This window comes from Hipposideros armiger, unplaced genomic scaffold (assembly GCF_001890085.2).
Source record: "Hipposideros armiger isolate ML-2016 unplaced genomic scaffold, ASM189008v1 scaffold_376, whole genome shotgun sequence".
NCBI classification, from domain to species: Eukaryota; Metazoa; Chordata; class Mammalia; order Chiroptera; family Hipposideridae; genus Hipposideros; species Hipposideros armiger.
The window spans coordinates 129,747-151,778 of NW_017731726.1; the positions used below are offsets into that span (position 1 = coordinate 129,747).

General features: G+C 36.9%; 1 protein-coding gene across 1 annotated transcript in view; it reads right to left on the bottom strand.

The window, feature by feature from the left end:
• The window catches only part of LOC109393330 (unconventional myosin-XVI), a 457,270-nt gene that overhangs the window by 110,565 nt on the left and 324,673 nt on the right, over nt 1-22,032 (bottom strand). The window contains exons 15-16 of the mRNA XM_019662415.1: nt 20,267-20,384; nt 8,393-8,540 (exon numbers count right to left, since the gene is read on the bottom strand). Coding sequence (XP_019517960.1) covers nt 8,393-8,540; nt 20,267-20,384 — 266 coding nt within the window. The remainder of the gene's footprint in view (nt 1-8,392; nt 8,541-20,266; nt 20,385-22,032) is intronic.

Consider the following 22,032-nt stretch of genomic DNA (forward strand, 5'->3'; position numbering starts at 1 on the left):
CACACACACACACACACACACATACACATATGCAACTGTGAACAAGTCCCTCTAAAATGCCAGCAGAGTCAGCAAACACTTGAGAAGACCGTGGCCTTTCTCCACAAGCTGCATTAGTCCGCGAGAGCCACGCCTCCATTTACAAACAACATCGCCACCACGGGTGAAGCAGCGTGAAGCGAAGAGACTGCTTTCTAAATCCATGCCTGCTTAGCATCTCAATACAGTTCTTTATCATTTAAAATAATTTTTATTTATAAGGAAGATACAAATTTAAAGGGACAGAGACAGAGACAACAGAAAGAGAGAAAGAGAAATTAAGAGGGAAGGAAGACAGAGTGTCTTGAGAGTGGACGGATCCTGACATCACACGCAGAAGCAGGTGCAGAGATGGTTTCCATGAGGGTCTGGGGTGGGAGATGTCTTCATTTTGATGAGAAACATAATTACTGCTGTGTTTTCAGATCTACACAAACTAGATTACCCAAGCCACACCTCTTATCCTAGACTTTGGGGGAAAACTATGCTCAGTTATTCAGAATGTGTTTGGATTTTTGAAAGGTAATGTAGTGTTGATATTCCCAGTGGGGCTGGGGAAGTATCCCTAATCAAACATTTTAATTCTGGGAAAAACCATATGGATATTCTCAATATGTGAGATATATAAAGATTATTTAAAATTCCATGTCAACTCAGGTTTAGATTTTGCTTTGAATGAGTTCAGGTTGTGTTAGTTTTTGTATGTATGTATGTATGTATGTATGTATGTATTTCTTTTTACCAACACATGAGTCATAGGTGCATGTTTGGTTTTCAGAACTTTTTGGATTTGGGGACTATAAATAATAAATTGAGAATCTATACCAAAGTGCTTTAAATTCATAACTATTCACTCATAATAACCCTGAGAATGTGTTATTACATCTAATTTACTGACTGGGAAAGCAAGATATAGAGTATTTAACTCTCTCCTGACACGGGAGTGACTTTCTATTTTCATAACTGAAAAACAAACATGCTGCTTGACCATCTAGTTTCAAGTGAGTTTATTTGCTTCACTCAGCAAACAACCAAGTTTCAACTTGACTGATACCCAACTCACACCTAAATGCTGAGACAACCAGAGAGAATTTCAAAGAACATGTTAACAATCCCTTCCTCTAAATTCCTTGAGGCCTATTTGGATGTTGCCTTGCATCATCAAGGAGACTTTATTTGATAAGACAGAAAAACAATGCTAATTAAAGATTTCTGAAGTAAGGGGTTTCATCCCTAAACGGGAATTTACCAAGTGTTAATCTGCTCTGAGTACAATGGGTGGGATGGAAGAGGCACATAGATAAGAAGCTGTGCAGAGAGGATGGGGAAGGGAAATTATATCAAAATGTTTCAGCACTTGGTGTTTCATTTAAAGAACAAAGATGTGAGAATATTTGAGGATCATGGTGTTTCCTTTTTGCACTGGTCAGTAGGAAAATGGACATCATTAAGCTGGAATTTCAAGGACCAGAAACAAACTCTAAAGAGTCATGAGTACAAATTAGCCAGTAATAGTCTGGGTATGCTGAGAAAGGCATATTTTAATCTGTTTTCCCCACATTGTGACTGCAGACAGTGGCCTTAAAGTTGATATGTCAGAACAGAGTATAAATTTGTAAATTATTAGGCTGGCTATCACTCCTCCCAAATACAAACAGCTTTCAGTAGCGGAGGCTAAGCACAGGTTCTGAAGACAGACCACCAGGTTTGAAATCATCATGCCCCCATTCCCCTCCTGGGCGGCCTTGGGTAAGTTAGTTATCCTCTAGGTCTCAGCGTCCTCATTCATAAAACCAGGACCATATTAGTATCTGTCTCAGAGGGTTATTAAAAGATATAATGAGATAATCTAAGTAATTATTGGTATAATGCCTGGCATTCATGAAATGTCAGTGAAACATTTGATGCAGCCTTAGAGGTAGTTTCTTGTTGATTTTTATGTGCATGTACCTATGTGTGTGCATGTTTATTTATGTGTGTGAATGCACCCTCAAAATTTTAATGATGCAACTATTGTCAAAAATTTGAAGAAGAAACAAGACTTAAGAAGTTGATGCTGGCAAATAATTTTCTTGCTCAAGTAAAGGCAGTAAAATTTATCTCTGATGCAAATTTATTTACTATTGGGATAATGTCAAAAGTATTCATACCAGTGATTGAGAGATAAAAGAGATTATAAAAGAGTTCAAATATCACCTGTGCTCAATGCTGGTTAGTTAACCAAATACCCATAGCTCTCAATTATCCCATCCGCAACATGGGGAGATCAACTACAACCTTCCATAATTATCATGAGTAGATACAGAGAAAAGCCTGTAGGAAGTGCTCAGTCAATAACAGCTATTATTAGTTTCAGAAGTATCGCCATAGCAACCATAAAACCAACAACAACAAAAACAATAGATGTCACCATATAATACACGTGAACCACTTAAAGGTAAGGTAGAAATCTGAATTTTTTTAGGTATCCTCAGCAAAATCCTCATATAATAGCTACTTAATAAAATTTTTGATTGGGTAGATCACCGTGTTGCTTTAACCTTCATCTCCCAAAAATATTTTTTTGGGGAACATATATAAAACAGAAATTATACGAAAATATGTCACAATCTTTATTTGCAGGCCTCCTGAAACATATTTACTTTATTAATGGTCTTGTATATGGGTAACTATTTGACTCAGCTAGTTGGAAAGTCAACTTAGTAAGCTGAGCCACCATCACTCAGCAGTGGCAGAGCTGTGTCCACTCTCCAGGCTTCCTGACAGTTGTGTCCTGACACTGGGGCCAACACTCCCTTCAGGCAGCTGGAGATCAGCCTGGTGTTTGGAGCCCAGTGGAGGAAACAGGCTTTGTGAGGTTAAGTGTTTATTTGTGTGCAGCTCCCAATGTCCTCTTCTTGGATTAAACAGCTCCTACCCTCTACTCATGGGTCAGATATCTCACCCTCTCCCCTTGAGTCAGGGGCCAGGGGTAGGCCTGAGGCCTAAGCTGGGTTGCTAAGATGGCCTCTTTGAAAGAGAAAAGCTTGGCTTCCTCTCTAGCGCTCCTAAAGTGTGGAATGTTAGGGTTGTGTGTGTCACATCCCTCTGCATTAAAATACACAACACATGCATAGTAAAACAGATGTGTATATGTGTGCGTGTGTGCACGTGCGTGCAGTGGGGGGTGGGGGGGTGGGGGTGAGGGAGGCAGCACTTGTGTTCCTGGATCTAGTTATCCTCTGGCAAGCACTACTTCTGTCTTCTCCAGTTATGAGACCCTATCAATCATCTTTTTCTTTTTTCTCTTCTTTTTTTTCTCTATAGTGTGTTAGAGTTGGGTACCTGACACCGGCAATCAGAGAGCTGATGAACAGAAAATTTGAAGCCACATATACCTGAGTTTGGAGTCTGGCTTTCTGATTTACTAAATTTACCAGCTAAATATCACTGAATAAGTTATGTACCTGTGCTTCAGACTTATTATAAGTACAATTTAGGATCCCCATAACTTAGGGTTTTGAAGACTAATTAAAGAGGCAGAGCATGGTGCCTGATATTCATGTTTTTTTGTGTTTTTTTTTTCTCCTCTCTCCTCTTCTGGGTATACATAGTTCAAAAACGGGAGGAAGTAGGAAAGCTACTGACCCTGCCTCCTCCCTGTTGACTTTTCACAAGCAAAATTTACCTGCCCATTTACAGAGTTGGTCAAATCATTTCTATATTTCTAATATTATTGTATAACCTTCAACTAGGGCAAGACAAGCTCTTATAGTTTCACAAAATTTTTATTATGTTACTGGATAAAGAAATGACCCAGAATTTCTTTTTAGAGATAACAAATCTAGCATGTCCTAAGTTAGTTTTGCTTAACAAGTTTTAAATACACACACACACACACACCACACACACACCACAATGTTAATTTTGTGCTTTCCCTTCCATTTTCTTTAAAAATCTCCTGACACAATGATGCAAACGCAGTGGTTGCTGTTTTACAGGCAACGTTGCCGCAGAATCCATACAGGGCTAAGAGTCAGCATGGCCTGGATTCCTCCCTGGCTCCCGGATGACTTCTCCATCTGCACGTCCTGGTCTGTCTGATGTAGGTGTGGCCCTGCAACCTCTGCCTATTTACAGGTGAGGGTTCAACCAGACAAGGGACATGAGTGCTCAGACAGGGTCTGGCATATGGGAAGTACTCCATGAGTTACAAGTTGTATGTTCTGCAATTGTGATTATCATTTAGATCATTAATAAGAGAGTCCATCAGAAATAGATTAGAATCTATTTCTAATCTCCTGTTTCGCACCTTTGTCTTAGAACCTTCAAGCTTTGCTTGCCTAAAATGTGTGTCCAAGTAAATCTTTTATTATATCACAAAAACATGAAGAAACATCCTCAAATAATATTTAAGTTTATCCTTACCTTATCATTATTGTTTTTTTTTTTAATTATGTGAGACTTCCTCGGGTTATGTTTAATGTGAATAATAAAGCCCTAGCTAAAAAAAAATGAGCTTTCCCTGAGAGTTCACTGCTGCAGCATACTGTGACAGGTGTACTCCCGGGCAGCGATCACAAGTTCAAATACTTAGTGAGTCAGAGTTTCCTTTCACTAACACATAAGGTTAGATGCAGGTCACACGCTCTGAGTCAAACGATTGCTAGCTTTCAGTTTATAATTCAAAATCTGACCTTTGCCGAACACGTTATTATGCAGCACCACAATCATTTCCATCATTAATCAATATGAAGGGAGATTAGGAATAACTTCTTTGGATCACTCTTGGAGCCCAACAGTTCTGGGGCTAAACCCAGAAAAGCTATTCAAAGGAGGTTGAAGATAAGCAATTAATGACTATTTCTTTCATTAAAGCTCAATTCCCACAAACATAAACTATATTCATCCCCCAGATGTAGTCATGTATTTTGGTACAAGAAAAAAAAATTAAAATAGAACTTGAAAGACAACAGCCAAGAAAAGAAAAAGTCAATCACAGGAAGAGCCATAAATAAAAAAAAGAAACCTTTAGAGATGAGCTTTTTTTCTGTTCCTGTCTAACTGTGTAGAGTGCGCCATCTAGTGGAAATTCTTAATAAGGGCACTCTTACTGCCACGGCTCAAAATGTTGAGAGACTAGAGACTCTTTTTCTTCTCGTTGTTGTTTTAACAATCTGTACAGGAAGATTCTTATGCAAGGTGTTATAAATATAGTTTTCATGCAGTCGTGCTATAGGAGCTGGTATCTGTATCCGTACCACTTATATTCTATAGCTGAGCAAGAGTGCTATCTGCTTGTTCTAGACATTGTCCTAATTTTACAAACAGGAAAGTATTTTTAGGTGCATTTAGCACTGAAACAAGGCTCCATAAAATTTCTTGTGATACTTTAAAAACTTTTAGCTCCCCAGAGTAAAAGTTACAAAGCACTATTGCAGCTTTAATTATAAAAGCATTAGTTACCACAATGTTTTCTTTTCTTTAGAGTCCTAATCACATCAGAACATGTGATAAATATGGAGTGTTTTTAATTCAGTTACTGTTACATGTTTATGTAGGTAATGAGTTGTTTTTAATAAAGAAAAAAGATGTATTTGAAGAAAGCAGGCTTAACAATTTTCATACTGTTTAAGACTCAGCATACAAACGTCATCAAAATTTCATGACAAGCTGTACTGTGGAATGAGTATTGAATGAGCAAAGGGATATTCAGATGGTAATGTAATGGCTGGTTTGTTCTATTCAATAGATATGTCAACATATTTTTTAAAGAAAATCAGATAAATATATGTGATAATAATAATTTCACTCTTAATAGTGTTCATACACACACACACACACAAATATGTAGATATTTACTCAAGTGATATATAGTGGTATCCTTTACCTATGAGTACCGATTCGAAGACGACTCAGAAAAATCATCAATTTGTGAAAGGCTGGAAAACTAGCAAGTTCAGATTTATATTACCGATTGTTAACAAGTAATTTCTAAAATTATGGTACTTAATATACATAATCCCTGAACAAAAGATTAGACCTCTCCTCAAACTCCTCAAACCTTAGCAGCACTGCAAAGATCCACCAATATTGTAACTGTGAGAAGGCCCACATAACACAAAATCACAAAAATATTATGATATATAATGTATTATAACTTGTCAAACAGCTTGTTTTATTATTAAAGAATATTTTGTCTGTGGGATTCTCATTGTAAAAATGTTCCAATTGATACTTTTATAAATCTGGAGTGGTGGTGTAAATTTTTATTGAGGAATGTTGTTTTGTGCCCATTAGCCATTTATAACACATTTTAATAAAATAACTTCTTTGTTCTAAGGAATTGAATTATTCATTATTTTGCTGAGTTCTTTCCTGTTCAAGTTTCTCACAAAGCAACCCCTGACTGTTTGACTTTCTAAATAGCCTAAGTGATTCCAAACTCTCTTTTGCAAAGAGAAATGAATGTTAGAACTGGAGCTCAATAAAGAAATGCTTGTTTTCTCCCACACTCACACACTTCAAAAGACTGGTACAAACCACAGACCAAGAATTTAAAATGTTTCTTTGAATGGTAGATGGCCTTTTCTCTTCAATGGCTCTATGTCCATACCTCTAAGCACACACGCGTGCATGCACACAAACACACAGACACGCCCTATAAACCAATGATCTGCTATAAACACTGAGTTTTCGCTTTGAAGAAAGATTAGGAACACAAAAATCCAATTCTTTTCTTTCTCACAACCGACCACTGAACATCTAACCCATGGTTCCCAATCTGATGCTCTTCCTCCCAGGGATACGTCCCATTAGACATGTTCAAGGTAGAAATGTGATCTGGGTTTCATTTCTTCTTTTACCAAATGAAGAGCTTGCCCTGGGAGCTTAGAATTTCTTTTTCTTTCTTTCTTTATTTTCTTTCTTTCTTTCTTTCTTTCTTTCTTTCTTTCTTTCTTTCTCTTTCTTTCTTTTTTTAAGTCACTAAAGTCTGGGATACCATGCTTCAATATGATTGTTTTCTTTTTATTCTTAATTTCTGTTGTTTTGGGAGACAGTATACCCCAAAATAGTCTTTGACTTTAAATAAAACACAATTTTGATAAGGCCTTCTTAACTACTTGACTACATTTCCTCTATTTAAAACGCAAACTATATGTACACTGCTGGATGTAATATTTTCAAAGAAATTGAATGAGAAGGGTTAATAATTTAATGGTACATTAGGATACAGCCAATTCATTTCCTTCCCCTGGTTCTATGCCCCACTATCATTCAACCTTACAGCAATGGCCACAACAGTGGTTGTCCAATCACTATCGTCTCTCCAACCAGTTCTAGTTCAGGCCCATTTAAACTGCAAAGCCCTGAAAAACTCCTCATCGCTCCAGCTTGCTTGCACTTGATGCCTCCACTTCATTGTCTAATGAGCTTCTCTACTTTCAACAACTCTCAACCCCAGCACAATTGGTCCTTAGGCCATGCTCCTCCGCCCCAAGCACGCTTTAATTCTCCTTACAAAGTTTTCATAAAATGATGAAAACTCACACCATTCTTCTTGAGCCCAGTAACAAATGTCCAATAAACTATAAATCAGGTGGTAACAGAGATCTTATCTCTTTCAGAGTCTATCTCCTCCATGCCCCACCACAAATTCGTTTGCGAGTTTGCATCATTACGTCCAGTCCAGTTCCCTCTTTCCCCCTTCTCCCACCCATTTCTCTTCTGAATGGTGTTTCCTCTCCTGATTGTTTTGTTCTCATCCTAATTCAAATCTGAGCCAATCCCTCTGGGGAGACACACTGGATCAAGCAGTGGCGGAAATGCACACATCGCAAAGCCATTCCTCAGCTACCTATCTTTATGGCCCCTCACCTCCATCACCATCCTATGACCAATGCATCCTCATTTTAACAGATGCTTTCTGTCTCCAGTGCAGAAAACCGGCCCCTCAGTTCATGTGTGTCGTTTGTCTTAAGCTATTATGTAACCTCATATGCTAGGAATGAATAATAAGTGCACAGGGAATATTTCCCATTATTTCAAAAGACTACCAAAGATTAGGAATGCATAACTAATGTTATATCCAAAATACCCAAAAGGGGTATGAAAGTTATAGATGTGCAAATCTGTTTTTCTGATCTGAAAACTAGGAAAGTAGAAACATAAGTTAATACTCATTCACAAAACTTTACCTAAACATACAATAAATGGTTATATGCCTGTTATACAAATGGTTCTAACCTAATAGGATCTAATTATTTTCTTTTAGTCACATTTCTTCTCTGAAAAACAAGAAAAATTAAGACTGCTAAAATACAATCACAATTTGAAGGCAGAACTACTAGGTAGAAAATGCAGAGTCACTTACCGGTGTGCACATAAATTATTAAGGTGAAGTCCATATTTTTCTTCAGCAGATAACCCATCCATCAACAAGTAGAAAATGAGAAAATTGCTCTGGCCAAGAGGTTGTGAAACAAGTCTGGATTTCTCTAGCATGTAAGTATAAATTCTGGCTGGTTAAGAAAAGAAAAGTGATTCTGTTAAATGGCATCATTAGTTTCAGTTCTATACATTTATACATATTAATTAATTGCAAGGATAATATTGTAGCTTCTTTTCAAACACAGGCCTTTTCTACACAAAAATTGTTATTATTTTTTAGAGCATTTTTTTTAGGTCCAGAGAAATGAAAGTAGTAAGTAGTAAGCAGAAAGTAGTAAGAGTTCCAATATACCCTGTCTCTCCCCTCCCGACACACTATTTCCCATATTACTAGCATCATGCATAGTGTGCTATAATTGCTAACATGGATAAACCAATATCGACATATTATTAGTAACTAAAGTTCATAATTTACATCGGTGGTCACTCTTTGTGTTGTACAGTTCTATGGGTTTTCAGAAATTCATGTATCCACCATTTTATACCAAACAGAATAGTTTCACTGCCCTAAGCATCTCCTGTGCCCCACCTGCTCATCCCTCACTCTCCCCTAATCTCCGGCAACTCCTGATCTTTTTACTATCTCCATAGTTATATCTTTTTCAAAATGTCATACACAGTAATAGCTTGGTTTGCGAGCATAATTAATTCATTCCAGAAACAAACTACTCATATTGCAAGGCATCACACGTTTACCAAGTTAAAACGCATTAGAAATGTTTGCTCGTTTTGCAGAACACTTGCAAACCAAGTTACTCGCAATCCAAAGTTTTACAGTAGTTGGAATCATACAGTATGTATTCTTTTCAGATTGGCTTCTTTCACTTGCCAATATTTGCTGTTGTCAGTGTTTTAGATTTTAACTAGTGTGCGGTGGTATTTCATTCTTGCTTTATCTAGAATTTCCTAGATGACATATAATATGGAGCATATTTTCATATGCTTATTTTCCATTTGTATATCTTGGTGAGGTATCTGTTCAGATATGTTGTCCGTATTTTAAATTGGGCTGTTTCCTTACTGTTGAGTATTAAGAGTTCCTTGTACATTTTAGATAAGTCTTTTATCAGATATGTCTTCTGCAAATATTTTCTCCCAGCTTGGCTCATTGCTTCATTCTCTTAACAATGTCTTGCACAAAAAAAGAAGTTTTGAATTTTAATGAAGTCCAGCTTAGTGACTATTTCTTCCATGGATTGTACTTTTAGTGTTGTACTTCAAAAGTCACAGCCAATCCGGTCACCAAATATTTCTCCTATATTCTCTTTTAAAAGTTTTATAGTTTTGTTTTACATTTAGATTTATGATATATTTTGAGTTATTTTTTCCGTGATGTGCTGGTGTCTACATTCAGGTTTTGTTTCTTTTTTTTTGCATGTGGATGTCCTGTTGTTTCAACATAATTTATTGAAAAAGACTATCCTTTCTCCATTGAATTACTTTCGCCCATTGTGAAAGATCAGTTGACTATATATATGTGGGTTTATTTCTGTGCTCTCTACTCTGTTCCATTGATTTATTTGTCTATTCTTTCAACCAGACCACACTGTCTTGATTACAGTAGCTTTACAATAAATCTTCAAGTTGGGTAGTTCCAGTCCTCCAACTTGATTCTTCTTTTTCAACTTTTTCAATGTTGTATTGGCTACTCTGGTTCATTTAACTCTCCAGGTAAACTTTATGTCAATATCCACAAAGTAATTTGCTAGGATTATTATTGGGATTGTGTTGGATATATAGATCAAGTTGGGAAGAACTGACATCTTAACCACACTGAGCCTTCCTATCCATGGATATAGAATATCTTTCCATTTCTTCTAGATCTTTGATTTCTTTCATCAGAGCTTTGTAGTTTTCCTCTTAAAGATCTTGTATATATGTAGTTAGAGTCATACTTAAGTATTTAATTTTTTTGTGTAAGCTAAGAGAAATGGCATTGTGTTTTTAATTCCAATTGTTCATTGCTGGTATTTAGGAAAGTAATTGACTTTTGTATATTAACTTTATATCCCTCAACCTTGCTATAATCACTTATTAGTTCCAGGAGTATTTTTTGTGTGTTTGTTTGCTTCAATTCTTTTGGATTTTCTACAGAGAAAATCATGTCGACAGCTTGATTCCCTCCTTTCCAATCTGTATACCTTTTATGTCTTTTTCTCATTGCATTAGCTAGGACTTCTATTACAAGGTTGAAAAGGACTGGTGAGAGGGGACATTAATACCTTGTTCCTGACCCAACATAAAACTTTTGTGCACAAATATAATCTGAAACAAGACATGGCCTTGCCTAACAAAAGCACCAACATAAGTTTCAGAATTTTCTTGATTAATGTCTTACAATTTGAAAATACCAGTCATATTACTAAGGTATATACCAATAGACATTGAATATAAAGTGCTCTGCTACAGACACTAGCAAGTATTACTATCAAACAGATCTGAAGGTTGCACTATTAAGGACCATGAATGAACACACACAATACTCTCTCATTGATGAAAGCAAACAAAACAAAAAAACTGCAGGAAAGGCAAATATTACTTGAATTTATGCAGATACAATTTAAGATATAGACTGTATGTTAGGAAAGTTTCAAGACCTATAGTGAAATTATAAAAAGGAGTTAAATCATAGTTTGTAGTATGGTGATAGATAATAAAACAGATACTTCAACAATAAAGTTTACATTCCAGTGAGGGAGAGAGACTGATGATGTGTCTATAAAGTAATGCATGCCTAATGTGGGTAGTGTCCAGTCGTCTTGCTAGTTTATTGTGGCCTCACATTTACAGCTTATATGTGAGCTCACACCTCACAGTAGGACTTATATCTAATATTCATTATTTTTGTCCTTTGCCTTTAAACATGACAAAAGCAAAACCAAAAAACAAAAAACAAAACCAACCAAACAAAAAACCCACATCATAAACACTAGTGGTTGAAATTTATTTCATAGTACCTGAACAATGACAAAAGTAGGCAATATGAGAATCACAACCCTGATTTTGTTTCAGGGATAGGACTGGCAATTCAGTAGCTAATGATAATCAGAAGTTATGGCTATATGCCCGGTATGCAAAAAATCTTATTGGTTCCAGAGCATTCTTTTTACTGAAACTTAGACTTATTCTCATAATTATATATTTAAATTTTAAATGTAACTGTGGATTACTGTAGTTTTCCACTTTAAAGGAAGGATTCACGGTCAATAATTTTTTTGGATCAAAAGGTAGTAGTTCTTAGGAAGGCAAATGTACTTAATTATTCCTTACATTTGAACTATAAATAGGACCTCATGCTATTTATATATGTGTGTGCTGATAATTATTCTAGAGTCTAAACTCTAAATGCAATAATGTGAGGTTTCTCAATTTTGGTTTTATACAGCAAATCTACTTGAACAAATGGAATCACTATTACAGTGTTTTGCCTGTTATAAATATTGTAAGTGGTATATTTATCCAGACAGAATGAGTATCAGTGTTTTTTAAAAATCTCAAAATAAACCTTATTAACAAAAATAGTCTTATTAGACATCTTTTAGAAAAGTTGTCATAAGTGCATAAAGAAACACACTTTCAAAATACCCCTTTAATTAGTGGCATGAAAGCCCAAAGGCGATGTTAAAAGTGGGGTGGGGTGGTATAGTTTCTTTTCCATTTCTCCATGAGTATTTAGTCAGGTGGTAATTTTAAGTTGAGGTCTTATTACTAAATTTTCTTTCTTTTTTTTCCTTCCTAAGCAAATTGTTTGCTGAAAACATTTTCCATTTAATATTAATATTAATTTAATATTAATTAATATTAATAACATTAACCATGGAATAATTAACTGATCAAGAGAATATTTTTAAAAATCTATACACATAGGAAATAAACTGCCATAGTTGTTTCCTTCTGCTATTGTCTAGTCATCAGCTAAAGAAATGTCAGGTGAGAATGGAGGGCTGAGTGGTGTCTTCCTGATCATTATGCGTCTAAAGTCAGAGGAAGGGTTGACCTTACACCTACTTGCTCCAGACACCATACAAGCTTAATTTAAAGCAGCATTCAAAACTAATCAAATTCCACATCAAAGAGTGACTTCAATACCTTTCATCTAAATTCAAAAACAGTATAATTAGTCATCATCCTAGTTAGTGCATCTCCAGCAGTGAATCAAATTGCTGTGGATTAGCAGGGTTCTTATCAGCAGAATTTAAAAGATAGATAGAGAGATAAGTAGATAGATAGATAGATAGATAGATAGATAGATAGATAGATAGATAGGAAGATAGATGATAAATCTTGAAGAAGCTTTAAGATGGAAGAAAACACAAAACAACAAAATTTCAAATTTCCATTTGAGATCTTTTATGTCAGAAACATTCTTGATTAGGCATATATAAATATTCTTGACTTGTGACCCTCCATATTTTCAGAAATCTACTTAAGAATATGTCTTTCAAAAAAATTTTAGTACTGTAAAATATAAAAAAAATAGTCATGGGGATATGAAATACAGTATGGGGAATATAATCAGCAATGTTGTAAACATTTTGTGAGGTGCCAGATGGGCACCATGCTTATCAGGGGGATCACTTCATAGACTGTGTAGATAGATGCCTGACCTGAAGCTGAAGTTGAATAATACTGTATATCAACTATAATTAAATATATATATATATATATATAATGTGTGTGTGCATGTGTGTGTGTGTGTGTGTGTGTGTGTGTGTGTGTGTGTATAGTCACAGGAGTTGAAGAACAGCATAAGGAAGATAGTCAGTGTTATTGTAACAGCTATATAAGATGTCAGGGCTACGGGCCGGCTGAGTGGCTCAGTTGGTTAAGAGCTTGCTCAAGAGTTTGAGCTCTGAGCAACAGCGGTTCGAGTCCCGGCCTGAGCTGAGCAGCCGCTGAGCTGCCAACAGATAGCAGCATGGCTTAGCTAAAAAAAAAAAAAAAAAATTACAGAGGATGTCAGGGCTAGTAGCTTGGGCAAGAGGGTTATCACTTTGTGAGGGGTGTAAATGTCTAGCTATTATGTTGCTTTGTACACCTGAAACTAATAAAAAATTAGCACTATAAAATATATGTTTGCAGATTATATATAACATGATATGCAGAAAAATATTTTATGGAGCTATACCAATTTTTGTTCAATATGAAATAAAGTGGAAGAAATAAACCTCTCTCTCCTTTAAGAAAAGCAAATGCCCACCTTTGTTGCCCTTTCAACATCCAGAAATTTGCAGCACCCACTCTTACCCTGCCCCATTCATCTACTTATAAATGACCTCTTCCCAGAAAGCCCCATCATACCTCAATTAGCAATCACCAAAAGCATACTACTGATTAATTAATATAGCCAAATAGTCTCTCTTCCACACTTATGCAGCTCTTTTGGCTTCATTATTAATGATCATTAATCCTGGGGGTGGTATAAGTGACAGGTACCTCAACTAGGAGTTCAAAGTATGGGATCTAGTCCTAAATCTGACTTTGCCAAATTTCCATGTCCCTTTTTAACTTCACTTTTGCCATCAGTAAATGAGGATTAAAGGATACAAAGGTCCCAGGCTTCCTGTATACTCCAAGAGGAAGGAGCCACCATTTAAAGGACCTACCTTATGCCAGGCATTGCGCTAGGTGCTTTTCAAACATTGCCTCGTTTAAATTCTGTTGCAGGCCTTTCTACATTTAAACCCAACTGGCTTATCTCCAAAGCCCAGACGGTTTGCACTTAAAAGAAGCTGTTCTTCAAAGAAGATGAGATCAATTAAAGCTCTCTGAAACTTTTAAAAGAAAGTCCAATTTAGAGTATAATACTAAGGATAAACAATGATGATAAAAATGAAGACAAGACTGCCTTCTGGTTTGTTTTTAAAATCAAGACTTGAAAAAAAATTTGAAAAAAGACAAGGTTATGACCCTACTATATTTTCCATCTCATTTGTGTTAACTGTAAGATTTAAGTTTCCCAAATAGATAACATAGTCTTGGCATATTTATTAGGAGACATTTCCGATTGTTAGTAAATTTCAATTTCCACTTAAATATATGTGAGTGTCTTTGGGGCACAGAAAAAATAAGAAGCCAACTATTCCTCACTTTTTACATGTGAACTCTGGGTCTTCCTCCGTTTGTAGACCCATCAGCATATTCCCGCTTTGCCAAGCTCAATGTGATAGAGTGGGCGTAAGAAAATAGAAAATAGTTCTCTTCTTACCATACACAAACTCTGAGTATGAAGAGAAGTTGGCTCTGATTTTAAAAAGATAATCCAGAGTTAAATATCGATAACTTTCCTTATCTATTTCACACTCTCAGTAATGTGTGTTCTTTGTTGGCATGAATGAATTCAGGGTGGCTTTATACAATTTCCTCCCGGAACTGAATAATGACTGCTTCCCTTTACTGTTACTTTACGATGCCATTCCTTAGATTCATTAGTCCAGCAAATACTTAACGCGTGCCTGCTATACACCAGGGCATACAAGGCCTCTGCCATCAATGGACTTACATCCTAATAGGAGATACAGACAAAAAACAGCCTGACAATGACAAGGGCACATTCAGACTTAGGCAAGAGCTAGGGAAGAAATAAGGAAGGAGACATGATCTAGAGTCAAAGGAAATAGGATTGAGGACCACATTGGGAAGGGGTTTGGGGAATAAAGAGGAGTTTCTCTGAAGAGGTCACTTGAAATGAAACTAGTAGCGGGAGAGTAACCACTGAGAAGAGCCCAGTGCCGTCAGCATAATATGGCCACGCCAGGAGAAGAGCCACGAGGCCACTAGGAAGCAAAGAGGGAACATCAAGCCTTAGTGTCACATCACTAAGGAACTTAAATAGTCCAGTGTGGCTGGAGAGTGGACTATGAGAGGACGCTGGCGACATGGGGCAGAGGGGTCTCACAGGCTGTGGTCAGAATGTCACTGAAAGAACTGGGAGGCAGGCCTGGGTTTAAGCCAGAGTGCCAGGCTGGAATTGATATTTTGAAGAGACCAGTGAGATACTACATGGATTGAACCAATGACATAAAAGAAAAGTAATTCTGAAAACCACAGACAAAGTAGGCTAGGTCTGTGTCCTTTGGCGGGAAGGGTGTTAACAAACTAGGCTACATTCAGAAAACGCAGAAACGCAGAACGTCATTGAGAGCCCTCTAGGGGAGTGAAAACCAGAGTGGTTGCATTTTCATGCACACTGAAACGAGCGACACCACAACTGTTGGGTCACCCAAGGGCTCCAGGATGGAGGCCAATGACTAGCAGGATGGCAGCACCAGGACAGGAGGGATTTCCAGGAATACTAGGGGGTGACAGAAATGGGACGAGACAGGGATGAGATGACATATTCAACTTCTCTTAACAGTGATTCACCTGAACTCCCAGACTGGTGAGCCCTGGGGCAGCCCGAATGCATTATAGCATGCAAATAACATTTCTTTATGCTAGGTTGTAAATGATCGATCAACAGGACAGGCAGGGTAGGTCGTAAGTGCTGGCAAAATGGAAAGAAGTAACTTTGGTCTCGAAAGACTTCAGAGGAGCAGCCTCCACAGTTTTTGAAGTTTTAGCTAATCATCCTCATGTTAGACAGTCGGATGCTTTTGAAATGCCCCACTTATTTTGTTATTATTGAGTATACAATTCCACAATAAAACAGTTAGGAAAAGCATACAAACTATTAACCAGTCTCAGCATTCACGTTATTCTAAAAACTTTCCATAACTTCCATTAGAGAGACATTCTTCAAAGTTGAAGAAAAATCACAGAAAGAGGCCATCCCCTACCCCAAGGTGGCCATATAAGACTGTAAAGCACTGTGTTTCCTGGGAGGCAGAGAACTCATAAAAGTCCTTCAATCAGTGCTCAGTGAATAAATAGCATTCTCTTCAACAATAAATATCCCAGAAGGGGAGATAATGTTATTGCCTGACAAATTATCTGGTTAGTAGGCGTTAGATTGACCTTGGGTAAATAGAACGTTTCAGTTTTGGGCCTCTAGCTGCCAAATGAGGTTTTGGATTATGAACTATAATTATACTATACTACATTATATATTATATGTTATGTTATGTTGTTACGTTATGTTATACTAGAACTATGCTATAGTCACAGCTAACTTAGCTAATGAAGAGGCATGATGATGTCAGCTTCATGGGCCCTTTGAAATCCAGCAAAGACCTATAAACACAAAAGGCTTCAGACTCACTGTTCCTTTACAGCTCTTACTGCTTCTCACCCTAAACTGAACTTACTTCCACTTGCTCAGCTGGCACTACATTCATTTATTCATTCAGTATTTAGTGAACATTGACTCTTCCAAGCACTAGACCCCGGGGGTACAGCAATGGACCCAAATTTACATTCCGGTGGGAAGACAGACAGAAAAATCTTAGCTCCTCTACTATACTGAAAGCCTTTGAGGGCAGGACCCAACCTGATTTACTTTTGAGCTAACACCTAGAACAACAGTATAAGCAGAAATGTCCCATAAAACAGAATAATTTTGTTAAAAAGATGATATCATACTGCAGCGGGGTAGGTCCTAATCTGACATGGCTGGTGTCTTTATCAGAAGAGGAAAAGAGACACAGGGAGAACGCTTTGTGACAAGGAAGACAGAGACCAGAGTGATGCATCTACAAGTCAAAGAACACCAAGGACTGGCAGCCACCATCAGAAGCTGGAAGGGGCAAGGAAAGGTTGCTTCTTCCTTAGAAATCTAAGAGAGCCCGGCCCCGATGGCATCTTGATTCTGGACCTCTGGCTTCCGGAACTGTGAGACAATAAATGTCTGCTGTTTTAAACCACCAAATTTGTGGTATTTTGTTACAGTAGATTTTGGACACGAAAATACTGCATCACATTCTATTATTATTAGTATTATTATTATTATTACTATTATTAGTTTCAGGTGTACAAAACAATGCAATAGTTATGCTTTTCACCCCTCACAAAGTGACTGCTGTATCACATTCTTATACCAACTCTATTTATTCTAAGCTGACAGGCAGCAGGAAACAATACATGATAGTAGAAACTAGACGCCAGAACATCTGATGAGCAGTTAACAGAGTCCTCCATATTTGGACTTAGAGAGTGTGGAGTAGTAGGCAGCGTTTTTAGAATAATCTCATCCAGGTGCCCTACCTCAGGCGAGATGTTTTTTAGCACTCTAGGTGCCAGCTTTTTCATCGTACTTGCAGACATACAACCTCAGGGTGAGAAAGCACTTTATAATCATGAGGAAGTAAAGTGGAAAGTTCTTGCGATAAAGTGAAGAAATGCCTTCTCTGAAACATTTACCAACTCTTTATAGTATGCATAATAGATCCTTCTACTCAAGACTCTTTCCATGTGGTAGTGAACATCTGAGACGCCTGTCATATTTCCCTTGAGTCTCTTCCTTCTCATTGTCAACGTTTTTAGTTTCTTCAATGCTCGCTCCAAAGACATGGAATTTCAATTTTCACCCCCCTGATAAACATTTTCTGAACGCATTCTTTATTTTTTCCTCTAAAATACAGGGAACAAAGACCTGAACTCCCAGTCTGACCTCTTGTGACGTCTCCTATCACTTACGTTCTTGGCATGATGCTTCTACTAATGTAGTCTCAACTAGCACTGGGCTTTATCTATTTCGTTATTTGTTCATTTATGAGTAGTTGTTTTATGGTTAAATTTTGAAAAACCATAAACACCACCACCAAATTGTTTTGCCGGAATTTTAAAAGAACACAGCAAGAAACTACCAAACAAACGTAGGCAGCAGGGACTGAATTATCAGTGTTGATTAGGAGAACAGAAGGAGTAGAAAAACAATACGGGAAGTGGAGAAGCATGGACAATGCCCACCTAATGGAAGCCTGGATTCCTGTTTTCCTAAGAGGAGAATAAACGCAGCTCTGCACAAGGCTCAAAGTATACTAAATTTATGCTCCTCACTCCTTAATGATTCTGAGGGCACTTCAGAATCTTGAAGTGCCTCAGGTTCATCTTTATGAATATTTATCATTGCTGTGTCACAGCATGCTGCCTGCAGAAGCCACGTGAGAGGTATTTGTGGATTTGATTATGCTGAAGCTGTGTGGGGCTGTGTGCTAATAGAGATTGCTGATTAACAGAAGCCTTGATACATAAGTTCTCACTGCAACATTTTCTAGTTGTTTTTCAGATGTGTATATAATTACTTTCTAAATTAACATTCCTGATGAAGTGGACATGTTAAGTTCTATCCAGAAAAAAGTAAACAAAATTAGTAATGGATAAGACCAGCAAAAGCCAGTTATTGTATCTTCACCTAGGTAAAGGGATTATCAAATGGAAGAATAAAAAAAGTCAATAGAGTGTTACTCCAGATGAGTGACTTCTCCTCTGTGCCAGTTGTACACGAACACAAATGGCTGGCTTTACTTGGGTGGGGCCAGAAGAGTGACTCTCAAATGTCAATGTTCACGAGAATCACCTGAGAAACTTGTTAAACGCAGAGTCCCAATCGGCAGACATGCAGTGGGGCCTGAGTCTGCATTTCCCACAAGCTTCAAATTAGGTCCTTAGTGCTTATCTTTGGGTCACACACTGGAGTGACAAAGGGCTGGAACACAAAGCTTTTGGAACTTCCTATCCTCCCAGTTTCTATGGTCCCAACCACTGGTCACTGATAGCTCAGGGGGAAATTATGGTCAGATTAAAGAGTAGAGGCCATGCCCTTCTCTTGGAGGGACAGTCTCACTGGGGCGTCATAAAACCAAGATGTGGAAATATTTGTGTCTCACGACAGTTCTCTTCTGAGGTCTTCCTAAAATGGTATAACTTCCAATAGACTCTTAGCCATGGATTTAAAAACAAAACAAAACCAATCAAACAAACAGAAAACAAACTTTTTTTCTTATTGCAGAATTTAAGCCTCTAACTTCAACATCTAAAATGATCTTTTCTTAGACCGTTTTGCATAATTTTTTACGAACTTTCGCTTAGTAAAAATTTTGATTTTCACGTACAGCTTTTTTGTTTTATGGTCATAACGAAATTTCATTTACTGAAGGGAAGACAGCATAACTTGAAAACACCAAATAAAATTGGAATCTTAAAAATTATTAAAATTAGCAAATGTTTGTGTGCTGAGAGCTCTTACAAAAGTTTTTTAAATAGTTGATTCCTCCATGTAGATTAGGCATCCCACCTACAATTGTATTTGTATTGTTAATTTGCATAGAAAATCTGTTTTGATTAGAAAGATGTAAAATCCTAGGTGAATTCTAAATTACTTGAATTCTAAATAACGGGTTTTCATTAAGTACACCTTAAATATTTAAACCAAATAAGAAATAGTTCTCTTTGGGTTTAGTTGGGTGATTATTTTGATGTTTTGATTTGTTTTAATTCAATCATTTTAAAAGTATAGATTTATTTTTATTTAAAATAGATTCCAATGTGTGTTGTATGAACATGTTATATACTCAAGTTATAATTTATTTTAATTGAGTATTTGTGTTTATTTCTATGTTCAGCAAGTATGATTAATTTCAGCTATTTTTGATTTGGTTGCATATGATATAGTTTATACAATAATGATGTTGAAAAGTTCACTTTGCATTTCAGAATATTTTTCAGTTCACAATAATGTTAGAACTCATAACTTGACATCTCAGACAGAGTCTCTCTCTCTATTTCTTACACACACACACACACACACACACACACACACACACAGGCACGCACAACCATCACTGTTGTTGCCATGCTTGGTGTTTCTCTGCCCTCTCCTGGTAGCAAATGAGATCTCCCTTTGTTAATTTAAACTTACCTCCGGTTAAGTGTTTTTTCCTATCGCAGAATTGTAGTTCGAAATACTTTATGAAGCAACTGGACAGATCATTAAGAGTCGTCTTGGCATGTCCAAAGGCTTCTAAGATAGACATGGCCTGTAGTAAAAGAGAAACATTTATTGAACTACGTACTTTTTACATAAAATTAGAGAATAATAGCAAAGACACAAGGAATATTCCATTATCTAAGAGGTTCTCCACTGTTCATATGATGCCACATTGGACTTTTGAGGATATCCTCCTCAACTGCAAACTACCGTAGTGCCGCCCCCCCCCCCATTACCTGTGGTTTTGCTTTCCATGGTTTCAGTTACACCTGTGGTCAACCGTGGCTCAAAAATATTAAATGGAAAATTCCAGAAATAAACAATTCATAAGTTTTAAACTGCACACCATTCTGAGTAACGTGATGAAATCTGCATGGCCCGCTCCATGCCACCCAGCAAATGAATCATCCCCTTGTCCAGTGTATCCACACTGTGTCTGCTACCAGCCCATTAATCACTTAGTAAGGGTCTCAGTTATCAGTTCCACTGTCGAGTATCGCATTGCTTGTGTTCAAGTAACCCTTGTTTTACTTAATAATGCCACACTCAAGTAACTTTTATTACATTATATTGCTATAATTGCTTTATTATTATTAGCTATCATTGTTAATCTCGTACTGTACCTAATTTATAAATTAAACTTTATGATAGGCATGTATGTATAGAAAATGTATATATAGGTAAAATGTATGTATAGAAAATTATATGTATGTATGTATGCATGCATGCTTTTGTGGCTTTGGAGGGAAAGGATTAGAGTTCATATAAACTATAGTGAAAATTTCTTAGAAAAATAAATTCACTTAAACATTAGATTATAATTTTAACTCTTACTTTCGACACTCTTTTCAGCACTGAGCCCCTACATAACCATCCCTTTGCCCTGTTATTGCTCCATGCCAACCAAAGGAATAAAAATTCTAGACAAAGCTGCGTTACCAGTGTGTCTTATTCTCATGGGTTCTCTTTTAGAAGTGGGGAATTTGGGGCTTTAAAATGCTGTTAATAAAGCTCCTCAGATCAACCTGGCATCTGAAATTCTTTCTTGACATGTTTCCTTGAATGCTGACTATAGCAAAGACATCATTTTGTCTCACAATTGATTGTGCCTGTAATAATGATAATGGCCAAGCAATTCTATGAAAAGGATCAAAATCTGGTGAGGTAAAGGTGTCTGGCCATCTTTCAAGGAACAGATAATGTGAAATATGGCTCCTGCATCAGCCACAAGAGGGAGCTCAACAATACCTTATTGATACTGAGTGGTGGTTATTCTGGCGATAATATATTAATATATTTTTTAACTTTATCCTAAATATTTAAAAAAAAACAACTTTGCTTGCTCTAATTTTTAATTTTCTAGATTCTGCTAGACCAAGTCATTCAGTTCACTTGGAAGTGGTTTATATTTTGGAAGACTAAGACAACACTTTGAGGTTAATCAAAAGTGCTGAGTTGTGATAATAGTGAAATATATTAAAATATCTATTTTTTTATTTTTTATTTATTTTTTTAAAAATATTTTTATTGGGGGAATTGGGGGAATGGGAACAGTGCTGGGGAACTGGGGGAAGGGGAACAGACAAGTTGCTGTCGTCTTGTTCTTCAATCTAGTTGTGGAGGATGTTGCTTCACTGGCCCAAGTTGGCACCATCATTGCGCTCTTCTCTGGTGAGGCAGATCAGTCGCCGGCTTCT